The following is an 18,854-nucleotide window of genomic DNA, read 5'->3' as shown; positions in this document are numbered from 1 at the left end:
CCAACATTACAAAGAGCGATGCTTCACACCCCCCAGCTTGGGCATAGTACCTCTTTGAAGTATTTCCAACACGTTTTGGACTGGTGGTATGCAAAAGTCCAGTACGAAAAGCGAGGGAACTGGCTGCCCGAAAGCCCCCGGCCGCCGAGCTGCAAAAGGCGCCCGAGGAAATGCTCGTCTTGACCAGTCGCGACCGCCCAGTCCAAGACGCTGTACCTGTACTTCTTGACCGTGCCAACGTGCTCGATACACTCTGGACCGGCCAGAGGGAGCGTGCCGCTGGCCTGCACGAGGGTCTCAAAGATGTGCTTCTTGCGCCCGAGCGCCTGCTCCCGCAGCACCACCTCAACACCCCTCTCTCGCAACTCCTCGTGGATTCCCGCGTTCTGGTCCGCGACGTACCTCTCGTTGTCCCACAGGAGGACCCGCTTGAATCTGATCTCGAATCCGGGGAGGGCGCACACGGGCAGCAAGCCGCCGGGCCGCCAGCGCTCGATGCAAGAGTGGACGCCGAGCTTGTCTCGCATCCAATTCTCGCCGTTGCGCTCCACCAGCCTAACCATCTGCTTCCATATGCTGTCGTGCCTGTCGTGCTGCATGTGGACGTCCCTGTAGACCCGGCCGAGGGCCACCTCCAGGGGCGTCGGCAAGGATGCGGGGCGGTTCTCGATCCTGGCGCCAAAGGCCAGCAGCATGTTCACGGCCTGTTCGTCGAGCCAGAAGACGGCGTAGTGAAGAGGGGTGAAGCCTTCCCTGTCAGCAATGTTCGGGTCGGCGCCGTTTTTCAAGAGCCACTCGACGAGCTTGGGCCGGTAAAAGCTGCCATCGCCGATTCGGTTGTCGAACCGGTGGCTCAAGAGAGATAAGAGGGGCGTAGCCCCATACGGCTCGGTGATTTCGTTCATCTGCTGCCGGATGGCTTGGTTATCTGCGCCGAGCATCGCGGCGGGGATGCGCTCGTCGTCCACCAGAGGCTGCATGAAAAACAGTTGAAACGGCGTGAACTCACCGTATTCCTCAACGTCCAAGACGCTGCGGTCGACCCAGAACGTCTGGGATATCTTACAGCCTTCATCCTGCGTGTCAAAGCCAACGTTTTGTCTCAGCGACAACGCCCGTCTGCCGAGAGTATGTGCCAAAAGAGTTTGTACGGCCCCGTAGAGACTTTCGCGCAAAGTGGTTTCCTTACCTGTGATGAGATTATCGGATAGGTCGTCCGGAAGAAACAGACTGTGGAACGGCGTGACCATGTAGAACTCACCGTTCTCGAGGTCCTGGCACTGCGGTGCTGTAGAGGCCACGCCAAGCGGGTTGGCGCCTAGATTCATCAGTGATTTGATATGGGGAAGATTGATACGCCTGCAGGCAAAGTTCAGGGCAGTTTGGGGGGTCCTTTCCCTGAGATGCGGATGGGCGTAAACCAGAGTGCCGCGCTGTGCTCCGCCCGCTGTGGCATCGTTGACGGCAACCCCGCGAGAGACAAGCTCCTCGATGGCGGTGTGGCAGTCGGTCGAGCGGAGGCAAACAGCGTGCAGAGCATTGAGTCCAACAGCGAGCGGTGTGTGCAGGTTCGCTCCACGTTGGAGCAGCTTGCTAACCATTCTTCCAGAGATGGCGTGGTGGAGGACCGGGATCGATAGCGAGTGTACCGTGGTTCCCCCGTGGTTAAAGTCTGCGTTGTGGTGCACTAACAGATCGATCACGCCGATTAGGTCTGCAGCGACGGCGAAGGCGAGAAGCTTGGCATTCGGGTCGGCTACCTTTGCGAAGAAAATGGCTGGAACCCGGGCTAGGATCCTTTCGGTGATGGCCTCGGCGTTTGAAATGGCCGACATGGCACAATGGACGGGTGTTACCATGTCCACGGCACCCACCTCCTCGGGATCCTCGAGCATGGAGTCGTTGCTCTCAGAGAAGAGCCCGGCGGATCGCAAGTTTCCCGAGCCAGACGAATAAAACTCGTGAGCAGCGTCTGCGCCATTGTCCAGAAGTAGCTCGACGACCTCCAAGTAACCTTTCGAGGCAGCCACCATCAAGGGCGTTAACCTGGGCAGCGCAAGACCGGACGGCACATAGTCTGGTCTGGCCTTTTCTTGCATTAGCGCTTGGCCGACGAGGTTTATGTGGTTGTTCGCCGCGGCGTGGTAGAGGGCTCTCGGGTTTTCGCTCTCGGCATCCCATCGGAGAGCGATGAGGATAATCTTCTCACGGTAAAAGCGGCTAACCATGCTCGCTTTCAGCATGGACGAGGTGGGGTACATGTACTTGCCGCCGTCTCCGTTCGTCAAATCGCGGAGCATATCATCGTTGCTGGCATCGTCCCAATCATCAATATGGGCACCGCCATTGTTGGCCGAGCCTCTCGGCCGATTCGTTTCAAGCTCCTTGCCAAGATGTTCAGCAATAGTGATGAAGATTTCAGGAAGAATTCCAATTTTGAGGTCTTTCAACTCGCGGGGAGGTCGATAAAGAGACATGGTGAAGCGTGCCAGACGAGTGACTGGGGGTTCTGAAGCAATGTCTATCTGCAATAGACGTATATATCTTGACTGAGAAGTACCAGACTGCGGCCAGATGAACCAAGACTCAGCTCATTAATATATCGCTGCGGGAACGTTGAACACTACTCAAGGGGACTTGGGCCTAGTCGACCGACGGAACCACTGGTATCAAAGCACCTTTGTGCAGACTCGGTGTCATTGTGTCGACTCAAATCTATTCAAAAAAGAAAATCAAGAGCTTTGTCTGAACTTGGAGGTGATGGTTCATTTCTAGGCTGCGTGAACTGGCTTGTGACAGACAATGCCCTCGCACCCGCAGCTGTCATAGATGGACAGGGCCATGTGGCTTTCTTCAATCATATCGTCATTGTTCCTTGTCATTTTCTCCGTCTTTTTTCTTTTCCGTCTCCACCGGCACGGGCGGGTTGATGAGGCTTAGTACTTGGCGTCCTTGCTGGAGAGGAAACCCTTGAGGATGCCGACGATCTTGTCGAGAGCGGCGAGGTAGACGCGGAGCTCGTCAGCGACCTTTGTCTGGTCGGAGCCAAGCTTGGCGTAGAAGTCCTTGCGGTAGGGGCAGGCGCTCATGGCGGCGCTGAAAATGGGCTTCACGAGGAAGCTGTGGTGAGGCTTGAGGGTGGTCGAGTAGGCGGCGCGGAAGGAATCTGCGAGCTCCTCAGAGTCCTTGGCAACGTTCTGGCTGAGGGCAATGCAGGTGAACTCGAGGCCACTGGAGGACGGGGTTGTCAGCTTTCATCCATGCTCCGGTGTGTGCGTCGAGACTGAGTAGCTGGCTTACCGGTTCAACCAGACGAGACCCTCGGTGGCAACGTGCTTCTTGGTGGCCAGCTCGTTCTTGACGAGGTCCTGGAGGGTGGCGGACTCGGCGGGAGCAGCCAGCTGGCGCTCACGGAGTTTCTGTACAACAAGAGGGTATCAGCAGCTGTTGGGCTATGAACAAAGGGAACAATGGTGAACAAAACGCGCTGTTCAGGAGGACTCAATGGAGGGAGTAGACGCCAATGAAAGGGAGGGGGGTTTTGAGAGCATGGTTCTTACCTTGATGTTGCCGCCCATATCGCTCTTGACGGGACCGAAAGCAACGCCTCCAAGGGCATCTGGAGGACAATCAATTGTTAGGAGAATGGACCGGCAAAGACTATTGGTTGGCATTGTGGCCGCTTTGTTGGAGAATGGCAGCGAGCAAACATACCAAAAATGGTGGTCAGAGACTCGGCGGCATCGAGGAAGTCGGTGGTGGCGATGGCATTGTCCTTCTCGGCATCGACGGGAACGTCAACGAAGGACTTCTTGAAGGTGTCGAGGTAGGTACCGCCGGGGGGGATCTGAGCTGCCATTGTGTCTGTATGAATCTCGAGGTGGAACTTGGAGGGTTTGTTTGAGGGTGGAAAGAGAAGTTGAAGAGGGACGAGGTGTGGGATTTGTTGAGGAAGAGGGAGGATGTCGAGACCAGAAACCAGAAACAAGCAAGCCGGTAAGGGAATCCGAGGGGCGGTCAAGCATGCCTAGGAAAGGAGAGAGCCACACATACGCAGCGGAAGCAGCAGCAGCAACGGACTCTCTCGCACCTCATACCAGGGGACCGACCCCACTGGAGCATTGCCCTCCCGAGTCTCTGACAGGCTGGACCTGGATCGCACAATGGGGGGATTGAATGTGCTAAACCGTAGCTGTCGCAGTGGGGATACGGAGGGGTACGCAGTGAGGGGGGGGGGCGGGAGGGGGCATTGAGGGTCCAATGGTGGCGCTGCAGGCCAGCTCTCATGCTGATACACTCAGCACAGTGCCAGCGTAGCTACCCCTCATTCCTTTGCTCTACCAGAGAAGACACAGAGACGCAATCTATCCCACTGTGTTCATAGGCCTTTTGTACAGTGCATCGCGGGGTCACGGAAAAAAGAGAAGGCGGACCTCCGATCGTATAACTAGTACGGATACGCGGTACGGATACAGTGCCGTACCTTCAGCAAGTACGTACCGCCGGCCATGCTTAGCTCAGCATTCTCCCCTCTCCCACCATCCACCGTCTCGAGTTCATTAATGGCCTTCCCCATCCTCTTAAGACAAAGTCCGATATCAGCATGCCCACTACTACCATGGCGGTCGGGACGACACAGCAGCAGCCTTTGACAGGCACGGCACAGGCAAGGTCTGCAGATACCCAGCCACGGAACCGCCGTACAGTTGTCACCACCATCAACTACTACGACGACCCCGGTGATGGGTCTCCCCCGACCCCAATCGTCGTAGGGGGGTAAGCCTGCTTTTCAGTCGCCGTCTCTTGTTGTGGCGAGTGCCATTGTTGACATCTCCCCATGTTCTCACATGCTCATGTCCTTGCCTGCTTCCAGTCAGAAAGTCACAAATGAGAGAAAGATGACGCCTCGAACCATGACAGTGACCGACGTCTCGGGCGACGAGGACAGCTTCACCCTCGACACCCACGGCTTCCAGTACATCCGTCACACGAGTGTCGAGAAGGACTTTGCCGACGAGGAAACGGTCAGGTCGGTTTACTACCCCGAGATGGAAAGAGTGTACAAGGAAATGTGAGTCGCTCGCATCTCGGTCGCCCCAGCCAGCCCTCGGCTCGAGCGGGCCGGCGTGGGCGGTGTAGGGGTCGCTCAAACCCTAGAACCCATGCTCACCAGGGGGGTCATGGACGAACCAGCACGGGAGCCAGCAGGGTCGTCATCTTCAACCACCAGATCCGCCGGGGCCCGGCCAACTGGCACAGCTTGGGCGAGCGGAACACGGAGCACCGCGGGCCGCTGCATAAGGCGCACGTGGACCAGTCGTACGAAGGCGCCGTCATGATGGCGAGGCACCATCTCGGCGACGAGGCCGACGAGCTGCTGAAGCGCCGTTTCCAGATCATCAACATTTGGCGGCCCATCAAGACGGTTCACAAAGACCCGCTGGCCGTCGCCGACGGGAACACGGTGGCCGAAGAGGACCTCGTGCCGGGGGCCATCATCTACCCGAGACACCGGGCCGAGACGTGGACCATCAAGCCCAACCCGGCGCACCGGTGGTACTTTAAGGACAAGCAATGCCCGGACGAGCCGCTGCTGATCAAGTGCTTTGACTCGGACACGTCGGTGGTTCGGCGGGCGGCCCACTGTGCGTTCCGCGACCCGGAGATGGACGATATGGAGTCCCGGCAAAGCATCGACATCCGGGCGCTGGTATTCCACTGAAATGCCGACTCGGCCGGATTGTCGGCAAGAGGCTAGTGGAACATGTCTCGGGGAGGCGTGGCATGGTGTCTTGGTCTGGCCATTCCGTTGGGTCCAAGGCAAGGGGATATACATCCAACTCAAACAATTTCTAGTGTAGGCGTGTGAAGGCGACGATAATGATGTGATGACGATAGACCACGTGGAAAGACAGAACAACACCCAAGGCGCCCCCCCCCCCCCCCCCCTCCAATGGAGCAAGGGCGATTGGATCTGGCAAATGGGGTGCCAAGACATAGCATATCGCCCTATGAAGGGGCTCGCAGGCGATCTTGTTTGACTGAGGGTGGCGTCCCTAGTAGTTTGACAAGGTCTTAAAATTCAAGCCTCATTCATGACTGACTAGACTCGTTGCGTTATACGGTACTTTTGGCAGCAAACGTCGGAATTGTGTCGGTATGGCATGCTGTGGAATCGGGAGAGATAGGCACGGAGGCCGATCTCACCTCGGCCTCCAGACGTGACATAGCAAACCGCGTCAGTCAAGCAACACTCTCTATACCTCGAGCTAGCCCCCGAACTCACCCAGGAACCCCGTTTCGAGGACAGGAGCACGCATACTGTACATAATCGGAGACACATGCACCTGGCTCGTCGTAAGAAGCCGATTAGCGGGAGGGACGTGCTTGGGTGACGTCACAGACATGGACGCGTAAAGCTGGCCGGGGGACCCAGGACGATTGCAAGTTTCCACTCCCTCGATAACGAGGAAAAGCCAGCCACGACAAGCCAATGCACCATCACATTAGGTATGCGAGTAGGCGCGTGCTGTAATTGCAGTCGTACACTCGGACAGTTCCGAATGAGTGGCGGTATGGCGTGGCATCTCGTTGATAGGGACAAGTCGGATGTCGGCACTGGTTCTCGTCTGGGCAGACGCTAAGGAGAGGTACGATAGGCTCTTATCGACCAAAAGAAGCAAGCAAGCTGCATGTCACGGCCTACAGTCATTCGCGCTACCGACCAGTGGTTAATTGTCACAGTGCCTTCAAGCCCGATGACAGAGGCAAGTCTCAAGTAGTGTATCCGTAGGTATTTTTGAAGGAGCTCGTGCTAGCGCCTTATCGATAAGGCACACAGCGATACGTACTGTCCTGCAGCATTACCTAGCTGCCCTAGGTACATAGGTACCTACCTAGCATCTACTAGGTAAGTAGGTACCGGCCGTCGTACAGATACTAAAATGACGTCAGCACAGAAGACAGAGTAGCGGCCCACCTCTACACCAGCGAACGGCCAGTGACGGCGTTCCGTTGACCAATTCGATCAGCTGTTGGCCAATGCAATGCCAACCGAGGCGTCTTCCTTGCACCGAGCGCGGGGCAACGGTTCCTTTACGTTTTGTTTTTGCTTGCAAGTTGGTTTGTGTGTCTGTGTTTGTGTCTGTGTTTTTTTCTATCAAAACAAATCACAGTGACATCTGACAGGAGGCAATCCCAAGCATAGGACTCTACAATACGATGCAGCGGCTCCCATTTTGCTGGCTATTCACAAGTACCTATTCATCCAAGGTCCAGCTGGCACAGTTGCTCCCCTGATCATGGTCAATCCGATAGAGCACGCGATCCCTTGCTGGATGAGCCGAACAGTGCGATACAGCTGCTAACCTAATCTAGGTAGGCGGTATCCGTACATCGGCGCGATTGCCATTATGCCAGTCCTCGACTCGACTTGTCTCCGACCCAGTCGATCGTCAGATGCGCCCCGCCGTGCCGTTCCATGCACACCACTTGTACTCGTGGCCTCCTACTACCACTACTCAACCAGTTCACATTGCAGTTAACCTTGCATACATACATACCTACCCAAGCGTACGACTGTAGGTACCTGCCGGTGCGGTGCGGCGCAAGTGTGGCAGGCAATCAGTGTACGGGGACTGGACTACATGACTACATACACAGTCGCCCCAGCTTAGCCTTGCCCCGCGCCCTGTCTCACCACCACCACCACCACCACCACCACCACCAGCAAAACGTCGTGTCGCATCAGTTCCCTTGTGCCCACACCTTTTTTTCTGGTTTTATTTCCGTTCCTCTGATCCTCTCCTAGCCCGCAACCCTGCTTCCGGTCACCCTGCCTTGCTGCTAGCTTTCTTACCCATGACATAGCCTGGTTCTCCAGCTTTTCCATAAGCTTTCCATGCGCCGCCCTTTTCTCCTTGCCATTCTTCCGTCTTGTCAATTCTCCTCTTCTCCATTCTCGAGCTTCTCACTCTTCCCATGATGCGATAATTGTCTTTTCATACTAGACCAACCCCACTATAGCCTATGACCTAGAGATACCGTTTGATATAGAGAGACAGAGAGAACGAAACAGACCGCCAGCTTGCGTAACTGCCAGTCCATTAACCCCCTCCCCATTCCGGTTGTCCGTCCCCCCTCCACGCATCCGCAAACATGGGGCTCATGACGACAAGCGACCATGGCCACAAGGAGGACAGTGAGGGCGGCGGCTTCATGGACAAGCTGAAGAAGCCCTTCCGCGAGCTCGAGGAGAAGCTCGAAGGCACCCATCTGCACGACGCAAAGGTCCACTTGGTGCACAAGAAGCACCAGATTGGCAAGCTCGCCAACCTCGTAAGCCGGCATCCTCTCTCCCCCCCCCCTGTCTCCCTCTCCTTGGCCCGTAGACAAGCACTTTACGACTACTCCTCGGCCCGCCACCCTCACCAAGACATCTGGCCGCTGACGTGCTCCCCAGTTCAACACCAACCACCGCCACGACGAAGAGCACGAAAAGGCCACCGACGAAAAGAGGGCCAAGATCGCCGAGGAGCACCGCTTCAACTCCTTCTTCCCGGAGCGCGATGGTAACCTGATCAAGTGGTACGTCGACGGCCGTGACTACTTCTGGGCCGTCTCCGAGGCCCTCGAGGCCGCCAAGGAGACCATCTACATCTGCGATTGGTGGCTGTCGCCTGAGCTGTTCCTGCGCCGCCCCCCCTACCCCAACCAGGAATGGAGGCTGGATCAGGTCCTGAAGCGCCGCGCCGAGGCCGGCGTTCAGATCTACATCATCGTCTACCGCGAGGTCGAGGCCGCCCTGACCTGCAACTCGGCCCACACCAAGCACGCCCTGCAGGCCCTCTGCCCCGAGGGCTCGCCGGGCTACGGCAACATCAAGATCATGCGCCACCCCGACCACAACTTCATGTCAAACGGCGGCGATATGACCTTTTACTGGGCCCACCACGAGAAGTTCATCGTCATCGACTACGCCATGGCCTTCATCGGAGGCCTGGATCTCTGCTTCGGCCGTTGGGACAGCCATACCCACCCCCTGGCCGACGTGCATCCCGAAGGCGTCCAGAATGAGGTCTGGCCGGGGCAGGACTTCAACAACAACAGGATCATGGACTTCCAGAACGTCCAAGACTGGAAGCAGAACGAGCTTAGCAAGGCCCAGTACGGCCGCATGCCTTGGCACGACGTGTCCATGGGCCTCATCGGGCCGTGCGTCTACGACATTGCCGAGCACTTTGTGCTGCGCTGGAACTTTGTCAAGCGCGACAAGTACAAGCGCGACGAGCGCTTCGACTGGATCCAGCTGCGCGGCCGGCTGGCCGACGACGAGGACCTTGTCGGGGTCCAGCGCCCCAAGCACCCCGTGGGCGAGTACATCACCCACCCGCTCGACGAGCGCAGCCTGCACAACCTCGAGAACAGGGGGACGCTGCACGCCCAGATCGTGCGCTCCAGCGCCGACTGGTCCAGCGGCATCCTGACGGACCACTCGATCCAGAACGCCTACAGCGAGATCATCAGCAAGGCCGAGCACTTTGTCTACATCGAGAACCAGTTCTTCATCACGGCGACGGGCGATCAGCAGGCGCCCATCCACAACACCATCGGCCGCGCCATCGTCGACGCCGTGGTCCGGGCCGGCAAGGAGGGCCGCAAGTTCCGCGTCATCATTCTCATCCCCGCCATCCCCGGCTTCGCCGGCGACCTGCGCGACGACGCCGCGACGGGCACCCGCGCCATCATGGACTACCAGTACAAGTCCATCTGCCGCGGAGAGCACTCCATCTTTGAGCAGGTCAGGAAGGAGGGCGTCGACCCGCGGAAGCACATCTTCTTCTTCAACCTGCGCTCCTACGACCGGCTCAACAAGACGCCATCAGTCGATAAGCGGGAGAAGGACACTGGCGTCAAGTACGCCGAGGTCCAGCGCGCGCATGCTGAGGAGGTCATGGGCTCGGGCATTCACGGGTCCAACGACCCCACGGAGAAGGAGCGCGACGAGCACATGGGTGGCAAAGCGGAGCAGACGGGCGCGGGCAGGGAGGCGGCGGCGGCGAGCGCGCTGGACGCGAAGCGGCGGTTCGAGGCCAGCCTCGGCGACAGCGAGCTCAAGGGCGAGTTTTCGGTGGCGCACCACGCCATGGCCAACTCGGGCAGCATCGAGGATGAGCCGTGGGACGACGAGGACCCGGAGACGGAGGTCCGCAACTGGATCCAGGAGGAGCTGTACATCCACTCCAAGCTCCTCATCGTCGACGACCGCATCGTCGTGTGCGGGTCCAGCAACCTCAACGACCGCAGCCAGCTCGGGTACCACGACAGCGAGCTGAGCATCGTCATGGAGGACACGAAGCGCGTGGCCAGCACCATGGACGGGCAGCCGTACGAGGCCGGGTGGCACGCGACGTCGCTGCGGCGGTACCTGTGGCGCGAGCACCTCGGCCTGCTCCCGGCTCAGGGGCTGGACGGGTCCGAGGACCCCAACGCCCATCCGCCGGGCCACTCGCCCAACGACGCGTGGGACCGCGACGAGACTTGGAAGTTTGTCGAGGACCCCATGAGCGACGATCTGTGGAACATGTGGACCGAGAACGCCACCAAGAACACGGAGCTGTACAGGCACCTCTTCCACGCCGACCCCGACGACCACAGTACGTACCTACATTATGTTTTTTTTTTTCATGTTTTTCTATGAGCGTTGTTCGGCAAACTATGGAACGAAAAGGGAAGCGTAGCTAACACGAGTGACCCCCTCTCTCTCTAGTCAAAACCTTTGAGGACTACGACAGGTACCTGCCCCCCAAGGGCGTAAAGGCCGGCCACATCTTTGACCAGTTTATGCCCGCCGCCGATGCGCGCAAGAAGATTGACCAGATCAAGGGCCACCTGGTCTGGTTCCCGCTTGACTTCTTGCGGGACGCCGAGATGGCTGAGAAGGGACTGCAGGTGAACCAGATAACGGAGAGCATCTACACCTAAGAAAGCTGCCGGGGGCTATGTGTAGACAAGACAAGAGTTGGGACTTCGGAATGAGACGGTACTTTGGCAATATTGGAGCGGCGCGAGAGAGTTGGGGCTGGGGATTTACAAGTTTTTAAACCTTGATGAATAATGTATAGAATACCAACAGCGGCCGTATGACAGCTGGGAGTTGCTCGAAATGAAATCTCTTTAATGCTATATTCGGATAGATACCGCGGAACACTCACTAGTGGCAATGAAACTGCGGATGCTTCTGCTGATACTGTGGCCAGATAGTATTACGAACGTCGATTCATGGCCTATGCTATGTTCTCTGTGTCTTATATTCCACGGGAAACCCTCTCCCAAGCGAACTTCACCGAGGCCTCACCGAACCCCCTCAATCTCGGTGACTGCGGGGTACACACCGAGTTTTTAGCCGCTCCCCTCACACCACCCCTCCATTCTCAATTGACTCACCCTTTTACCTCTCAAAAAAAAACAAATCCGCAGTGACCGCCCGCGCGTCCCGTCCCCCCCCTCCGTACTTCGAATCCAACACCGATTCCCCCGGCCGACGACTCCCTCCTCCTTCTTCCCTTCCGCGATAGTTCCCGCCTCTCCCCCCTGCGTCGTCGATACACCACAATCACGACTCCGAATCCGACGCGCGAAACGACGACGACGACGACGACGACGACGACAATGGCCTCCTCAACCGAAGCTCCGACCGCCGTCGTGCCCGCCGAGGCCGTCGGCGACGTGGCGGCCTCCTCGTCGGGCGGCCAGAAGGTCGACCCCTGGAACGTGTCTGGAGAGGTGGGTTACCCGCAAATACAAGAAGAGAAAAGAAAGAAAGAAAGAACCGAAAACTCGGTGTCGCGGTGCTTCGGCCGGCTGAGAGGGAAAGGCGTGGGCTAATCGGGGACGTGTGTGGACAGGTCGGCGTGGACGGCAAAGTCAAGGCCATTGACTACAAGGTACGCTCTCCCTTTCTGGCTGCTCCGTGGACGAGGGAAGTTGGCCCGACCCTCGCTAACACTTTTGGTCAGAAAATCGTCGACGAGTTCGGGACGAAGCTGATTGACGACGCCCTCCTCGAGCGCTTCGAGCGCGTGACCGGCCACAAGCCGCACCACTTCCTGCGCCGCCAGATTGTCTTCTCCCACCGCGACCTCGACCTCATCCTCGACCGCGTCGAGAAGAAGGAGCCCTTCTTCATCTACACCGGTGCGTCGCCCATCCTCCCCACCTCCCTCGCGTAGCGGATGGAACTGCTGCGGCCGAAAGGCGGCGCCGTTGGAATAAGACCGATGTCTTGTGTGTTCTGTGAACAGGCGGCTGACGAAGGGTTGTTGTTGTTGTTGTTGTTGTGCAGGACGCGGGCCGAGTTCCGACAGCATGCACATTGGCCACGTTATCCCCTTCCAGCTGACAAAGTGGCTGTCCGACGTTCTCGATGCGCCGCTGGTGGTATGTGTGACCCCGGACCTCGTCCCTCTCAAGACTATGATGCTGACCGAGACCACAAGATCATGATGACCGACGGTAAGAGGCGCACGCCCAGTCCAGGCTAGTGCTCGTGGCTAACAGCGGTGTCGTAAGACGAAAAGTTCCTGTTCTCCGAGAAGAGGACGGTCGAGGAGGTCCAGCATTACACCAGGGAAAACGCCAAGGACATGTGAGTTCGGGCATCTGGTTGCATGGTCTCTCGCCTGGACCCGGTCACTGACGGACGACTCGCAGCATCGCCATTGGCTTCAACCCCGAGCGGACCTTCATCTTCTCCGACTACGATTACATGGGCGGTGCCTTTTACAGGTGAGCCTAACCCCCACCCCCCTGAACCGGGGCTATAGACTGACCTCCCAAAGGAACATCACGCGCGTGGCTAAGAGAATCACCGTCAACACGGCCAAGGCCGTCTTCGGCTTCGACGATAGCTCCAACATCGGCAAGGTCCACTTCGCCAGCATCCAGGCCAGCTCTTCCTTTGCCAGCTCGTTCCCCCACATCTTTGGCGAGGACGAGAAGAAGACCACCCAGATCCCGTGCCTCATCCCCTGCGCCATTGACCAGGGTCCGTGTTTCCCCCGTACTCTTCCCTTCGACCGCATCGGTTCGGCGCTGACGCTAGACAGACCCCTACTTCCGCGTGACGAGAGATTGCGCCGCCGGCCTGCGCTACGCCAAGCCCTCTCTGATCCACTCCCGCTTCCTCGACGCCCTGCAGGGCCCCGGCTCCAAGATGTCGGCCTCGATCGAGTCGAGCGCCATCTTCATGAAGGACACGCCCAAGCAGATCCAGAACAAGATGAACAAGTACGCCTTCAGCGGCGGCAAGACCACGGCCGAGGAGCAGCGCGCCGAGGGCGCCGACCCCGACGGTATGCAAACGAGTCCCTTGGTTGACGCACGCTCGCCGCGATGAAGCTAACCGTGACCAAAAGTCGACGTCAGCTACCAGTACCTCCGCTTCTTCCTCGAGGACGACGAGGAGCTCGCCAAGATCCGCGAGGACTACCGCACGGGAAAGATGCTCACCGGCGAGATCAAGAAGAGGTCAGTACCCCATTCCCCAACCGACCCCGGGCAAACCAACATTGGAATTGGAATCGAAAAAAACACCGCCCGGCGTGCGCAGCGTGACCGCTAACGATGCTTTCTTTTCCGCAGATGCGCCGAGGAGCTTGCCAAGTACTGCACCGCCTTCCAGGAGAGGCGGGCCAAGGTGGACGAGAGCACCGTCGACCTGTTCATGGCCCGCCGGCCGCTCATCTGGTCGGGCGCCGAGAACCTCAAGTCCCTGCCCGTCCGCCAGGAGGCCGGGGACGCCGCCGCCGCCGCCGGTGGCGAGGGCGCCGACGGGAAGATGACCAAGAACCAGCTCAAGAAGCTCGAGAAGCAGCGCCAGATCGAGGAGAAGAAGGCCGCCAAGGCCAAGGAGAAGGGGGCCGCCAAGGAGGCGGCGACCGCCGGGGGTGCGTAGGCGACCGAAGATTAAAAAGTAAAGAAAAGGATACCTCGAAAGGAAAAAGGGGGGATGGGGGAAAAAAGAAGAAAGAAAAAAAAGAGAGAAATTATACCCGAGACTTTTTTACTGTGTCGTGCCATCGTCGGTCCGTGCTTGGTGCCTGAGTGATGTGAAGCGCGGATACCTTCTCTTGATCTGGCTTTTACATTAGGCGATGGGGGCAGGGAGGGGATGAGTTTGGACTACCCGTGGCGGGGAGATAGCCCGCGCCGGAAACGCTGATGCAGTAGCCATCTACGGAGAGATACATGTTTGTGTTGTTGGGGCACCGTGCCAATGGCACAGGACTAGTTATTATTGAGGCCGTATGCTGTGTGCTGTGTTGTCCTCGATTCGATATAGTCTATTAAGTACCGTGTGCGCTCTGCTAGCAAAAAAGAAGGGGGAAAAAATGAGGATTGCTTTTCTTCACCACCTGTACCAAAAGCCCGAACGGAAGAACTGATTCTGAGTTCTTTGATGAATAAATGATACATGCCCGTGAGAGTTGAGGATGCCCCTGCTTCGAGGAGAAAAAGGGGGACGTGCCGGAAATCGTCAAGAGAGCCGACGCGGAGGGTGGGAGCAGTTACTGCGAACTTTCCGTACCGTCCTCTTGGGCCTATTTGAGGCCATATAGGGCCTTCCAGACTCTTCCTTTCGGAATCAACCACCCTTGTGGTGGTTCTAAGAGGGGGGCTCTGATTACCGGCCCTGGTTGAAGTTCATCGAGTAGCCTCCGGTCTTCTCGTCCTTGACCATCTGGAAGTTGTCCGTGCTCAGCCCGAAAGGCTTGAGGATGCCGTTGCCCAGCTAAGAAGTATACCCGTGTCAGCCTCCTCCCGGTGAACATGATTAAAAAAGAAAAGAAGGGAGACTCGAGCGAATGCGGAGAAAGAGGAACAAAACAACGTGGGAGGAAAAGACAAAAGAAAAAAAAAAAAAAAAAAAAAACTCACATCCTTCAGCTTCCCCCACATCTCGGCCGTCTCCTTCTCCTGCGCGGCCTTTGTCCGCACCGGCAGCGCGCGCAGCTGCGCCTGGACAATCTTGCGGTCCGCGGGCGCCAGGTTCGGCATGGCCGCCAGCGCGCGGTAGTCCTCCTCGGCGCCGGCGAGGCTCTGCCAGCCGCCTTCCTCGCTGCGCGCCCTCGCCCGGCGCATCAGCGCCTTGGCGCGGATCCGGAGGACGTCCTCGGCGCGCCGGCGGCGGGCTGCCTCCTCCTCCTCCTCCTTCTCGTCTCTGGGCGGCTGCGGTGCGGGCGCGGCCTTGCTTGCGCCGGCGCTGACGATCTCCTCCTCCACGTCGTCGTCGTCGTCGTCGTCGTCGTCGTCGTCGTCCTTGCCCTCTTTCTCGGCGGCAGCGGCAGCGGCGGCGGCGGCTTTGTCCTTCTCGCGGCGCTCCCTCTCGAGCGCGGCCTCCTTGTCGATGCGATCGAGGCCGTCAAGGGCGGCGGTGGCACTCGAGACGGCGTCCTTCCACCGCGAGAGCTTGAGGTGGCAGGCGGAGATGTTGGAGCGCAGCACGGCGAGCTCGTAGTCGAGGTAGTTGGGGCAGGCGGCAACAGCCTCGTGGTACTTGGCGATGGCCTCGTCGTACTTTAACGAGGAGAAGAGGGCGTTGGCCGCCGTCTTGCTGGCGTTAGACTCGGCCAGGAGGGACTAGGGGGCTTGTGTTAGTTTGATGGGGATGTACATATATGGGTTGCATGGCGCCGCGTGGTGTCTGGCTCAAACGAATGAACCATGCATGGCTTTCACCATGGCGGCGGAACACAGAACGCGATTGAGATGGTCCCGACTAGAGCTTCATATAACGAAGGCTCCAAGAATGAGACGGTGAGAAACAAAATCAGAGGAGCTCAAAAACCTTACCGCCTCTTCCTCGGGTGAGAACCTCTCCTGGACCTCCTGTTCCTCCTCGTTCTCGTCCTCCTGGACGGGGTTGCCCTTGTCTTTGCCCTGAGGCTCGGGCTCCTTGGACGCCATTTCTTGAGAGAGATGAGGGGGTTCGAGTGCAAGAGTTGTCGAGTAACGTGTGGCTGGAGATTGTGAGTTCAAGGAGTGAGTAGCGACCAACCGGGATTATGTCGTCACCGTCGCTGTTCTTCGTACCCCACGTGGATCGTGGCGTGGTGGCGTGGTGGGGAGGGACGTTGAGGCTGTTCACATGTCTTGGGGCGCGTCGAAGCCACAACTGGCAACTGTAGTGGGGGTCCGGAGAACCCCAGTGGCTTGCGGCCCCCTGTTGCTTGGATTCCGGGGGCGTTGGCGCACGTAAAAGTTGAAAGAGAAACATCCAACGTTTACACGGTGTGTTGGTCCACTAGAGGTCATAGCAATTAAATACAACTCAGATCTCGAAAAATACTAAATACAAGCATACCCATTACGCACCAGTGTTTTCCCCTTCATTTTCGGAGACTATGACGTTCTCCTTGGTGTCTGTTGTCGGTATATGATGAGTTGATGGTACCGTAGTCCTCTTTAGAGGTCAAGCTCTCACGGACATTGGATAGACTAGTATTAAGCTAGCAAAGCCCGTCGACCTATAACTCGTTAGTAAAAGGCTAAATAATCTGCGGCTGTCAATGAATAGGGGTATTACTGAGTTCCCTGATCAGTGTATTCGAAAGTTTATCTGCTTGCCGTATGAGTGTTCTTGGGCCGAACAGCTACGTGCCGGAACGACGGACGCATTCATAGCTATTACTCGCTCGCGAGTCCCATAACTGAGAAGCCTGCGCAAGGATCTAAGCCTGGACGGTGAGGTTCTGCTGTTCAGCAACCTGCTTTGATCTGTTCTTTGCGGCCACTGGCAGAAACAAATGTGCCTGCAGCCAGGGATCATGAACCGCAGCGCAGACGATCAACCGCGTCCACCATTTTATGGATTTTCGATTATTATTAATTCAACCGGATGATTAATGTGATCTGATATTGTCCGACGCGTGCAAAGGCAACATCAGAGCAAGGCCAAGTAAAAGGCAAAGGAAATGTGTAATCTGTACGGGTACCCATCGACCGTCTCGGAGAGCTAGATAGCTAGATAGGTAGAAAGGTAGGAAGGTAAGTACCTAGGTACATATTCCAGTCGTTGCCCCACTTCCCCACCCTCGAGCCAATGCTTTCCCTTTCCCTTTTCTTTTTTTTCTTTCTTTTTCTTTTGGGCAAGAGCTGAGCGACCCCTCCATCGAGGTCGCATCTGTCGACCCCGCCGATCCTGCCTGCCGCGCCTGCCTCCATGGCACCTACCAACCTAACAACCTAGGATCCAATTGTTCCTTCCTTCCCTCAATTCCTCTTTGCGGCTCTTTCCCAGAAGGAACAAGGCGGTTGCTTCCTTAAAAAGGCCCTCAAAACGACGAAAACCCCCTCTGCTTTTCTGTCCTCACGTTACCCAACCGAGGAATCTCTTTCTCTTTTCCACCTTACCCTCACCCGACTTCCTTTCCCCTTCTCGTCTACACCTCGACGCTTCTTCCCTAAAACACTTCAAACACCAGTCTTGGCCGTTGTTCTACTACAGACCACATCCAATTCCTCAACGTCTTCCATACAGTCCTCGCTTTCCCCAACGTCATCATGGCCCCCCGTACCGAGTAAGTAACTTGAAGCTCCCTCCCCTTCGTCCGGTGCCAATCGTCTGACACATGCGCTTTCTCAGCTTCCCTCCCGTCCGGGCCTGCCTCTTCGACATGGACGGCCTCCTTCTCGACACTGAGGACCTCTACACCGCCTGCATTAACGTCATCCTCGAGCAGTACGGCCGCCCCCTCCTGCCCTGGAACATCAAGGCCAAGCTCCAGGGCCGTCCAGGCCCCGAGTCCACCCGCATCTTCCGCGAGTGGGCGCAGCTCCCCATCGATCAGGACGAGTACCAGAAGAAGCTGTCCGCCCTCCAGCGCGAGCTCTTCCCCAGCACCCAGCCCCTCCCCGGCGTCCCCGAGCTCCTCCAGAACCTGGGCCGCACCCGCTACTGGGACCTCAAGCCTGCCGACACAGCCGCCGACAAGAACCCCCACCGCGTCCACATCGCCCTGGCCACTTCCTCCCACGAGGCCAACTTCAAGCTCAAGTCGGACCACCTGACCGAGCTCTTCTCCGTCTTCCCCTCCCACCGCCGCGTCCTCGGCGACGACAAGCGCATCGCCGCCGGCCGCGGCAAGCCCAACCCCGACATCTTCCTGCTCGCCCTCAAGACCATCAACGACTCCCTCGCCGACGGCGAGAAGCCCATCACTCCCGACGAGTGCCTCGTCTTCGAGGACTCGGTCCCCGGCGTCGAGGCCGGCCGCCGCGCCGGCATGCGCGTCGTCTGGTGCCCCCACCAGGGCCTCCTCAAGGAGTACGCCGGCCGCGAGAAGGAGGTCCTCGCCGGCCGCACCGGTGAGGCTGGCCAGGTAGACATGCACCAGGTCGGCGACGTCGACGACGGCTGGGCCGAGTACCTCCCCACCCTCGAGCACTTCCCCTACGACAAGTTCGGCATGGTCATCCCCCCCATCGACGTCGACAACGAGCCCTTCATGAAGGAGAACGTCGGCGACGTCCTCGTCGACAGCACCAACGGCTCCTCTTGAGCGAGGGGAACTTGACAAGGGACGAGCGACAGACATTCGGCATTCGGATATGCCGTCATCCCCCACCCACCCCCAAGTTGGGTACCTGCCGACCTCTCCTGAAAAGAAAAAAAAGCTCTTTTTCTTTCTTTTTCTTTTCTTTGTATCTGCCGAACGATATCACGTAGAACGGCTATAGACGAAGCACAGATTTCACGACGATTGACGAATGGATGGATTGGCATCATAGAAGATGATTCCTGGCAAATAGGGATGGGGGGAAAAAAGGCAAATTAGACATACAACGAGTGTCTA

General features: G+C 57.8%; 7 protein-coding genes across 7 annotated transcripts; 4 read left to right on the top strand and 3 right to left on the bottom strand.

Annotated features, from left to right (window-relative positions):
- Positions 1-23: 23 nt before the first annotated feature.
- GLRG_05699 (uncharacterized protein) lies at positions 24-2,477 on the bottom strand (the record flags this gene model as incomplete). Its single annotated transcript, XM_008096384.1, has 1 exon — positions 24-2,477. One exon carries the CDS (start codon positions 2,475-2,477, stop codon positions 24-26), a length of 2,454 nt encoding a protein of 817 aa, XP_008094575.1.
- A 459-nt stretch (positions 2,478-2,936) lies between these two features.
- On the bottom strand, positions 2,937-3,859 carry GLRG_05698 (glycolipid transfer protein; the record flags this gene model as incomplete). The annotated part of the gene is made up of 4 exons (XM_008096383.1): positions 2,937-3,231; positions 3,301-3,419; positions 3,561-3,619; positions 3,715-3,859. 4 exons carry the CDS (start codon positions 3,857-3,859, stop codon positions 2,937-2,939), a joined length of 618 nt encoding a protein of 205 aa, XP_008094574.1.
- Positions 3,860-4,618: 759 nt separating this feature from the next.
- GLRG_05697 (uncharacterized protein) lies at positions 4,619-5,722 on the top strand (the record flags this gene model as incomplete). The annotated part of the gene is made up of 3 exons (XM_008096382.1): positions 4,619-4,776; positions 4,874-5,071; positions 5,194-5,722. 3 exons carry the CDS (start codon positions 4,619-4,621, stop codon positions 5,720-5,722), a joined length of 885 nt encoding a protein of 294 aa, XP_008094573.1.
- Positions 5,723-8,157: 2,435 nt separating this feature from the next.
- On the top strand, positions 8,158-10,983 carry GLRG_05696 (uncharacterized protein; the record flags this gene model as incomplete). Its single annotated transcript, XM_008096381.1, has 3 exons — positions 8,158-8,337; positions 8,462-10,655; positions 10,769-10,983. The coding sequence occupies 3 exons, from the start codon at positions 8,158-8,160 to the stop codon at positions 10,981-10,983; spliced, it is 2,589 nt and encodes an 862-aa protein (XP_008094572.1).
- Positions 10,984-11,670: 687 nt separating this feature from the next.
- GLRG_05695 (tryptophanyl-tRNA synthetase) lies at positions 11,671-13,954 on the top strand (the record flags this gene model as incomplete). The annotated part of the gene is made up of 11 exons (XM_008096380.1): positions 11,671-11,784; positions 11,907-11,945; positions 12,018-12,195; positions 12,344-12,438; positions 12,498-12,513; positions 12,571-12,646; positions 12,712-12,786; positions 12,840-13,045; positions 13,107-13,352; positions 13,416-13,527; positions 13,642-13,954. The coding sequence occupies 11 exons, from the start codon at positions 11,671-11,673 to the stop codon at positions 13,952-13,954; spliced, it is 1,470 nt and encodes a 489-aa protein (XP_008094571.1).
- Positions 13,955-14,683: 729 nt separating this feature from the next.
- Positions 14,684-15,966, bottom strand: GLRG_05694 (uncharacterized protein; the record flags this gene model as incomplete). Its single annotated transcript, XM_008096379.1, has 3 exons — positions 14,684-14,791; positions 14,938-15,639; positions 15,853-15,966. The coding sequence occupies 3 exons, from the start codon at positions 15,964-15,966 to the stop codon at positions 14,684-14,686; spliced, it is 924 nt and encodes a 307-aa protein (XP_008094570.1).
- Positions 15,967-17,562: 1,596 nt separating this feature from the next.
- Positions 17,563-18,560, top strand: GLRG_05693 (haloacid dehalogenase-like hydrolase; the record flags this gene model as incomplete). The annotated part of the gene is made up of 2 exons (XM_008096378.1): positions 17,563-17,579; positions 17,645-18,560. The coding sequence occupies 2 exons, from the start codon at positions 17,563-17,565 to the stop codon at positions 18,558-18,560; spliced, it is 933 nt and encodes a 310-aa protein (XP_008094569.1).
- Positions 18,561-18,854: the final 294 nt, after the last annotated feature.

The sequence above is a fragment of the Colletotrichum graminicola genome, assembly GCF_000149035.1.
Source record: "Colletotrichum graminicola M1.001 genomic scaffold supercont1.20, whole genome shotgun sequence".
NCBI lineage: Eukaryota > Fungi > Ascomycota > Sordariomycetes > Glomerellales > Glomerellaceae > Colletotrichum > Colletotrichum graminicola.
This window is presented reverse-complemented; position numbering and strand designations above follow the sequence as displayed.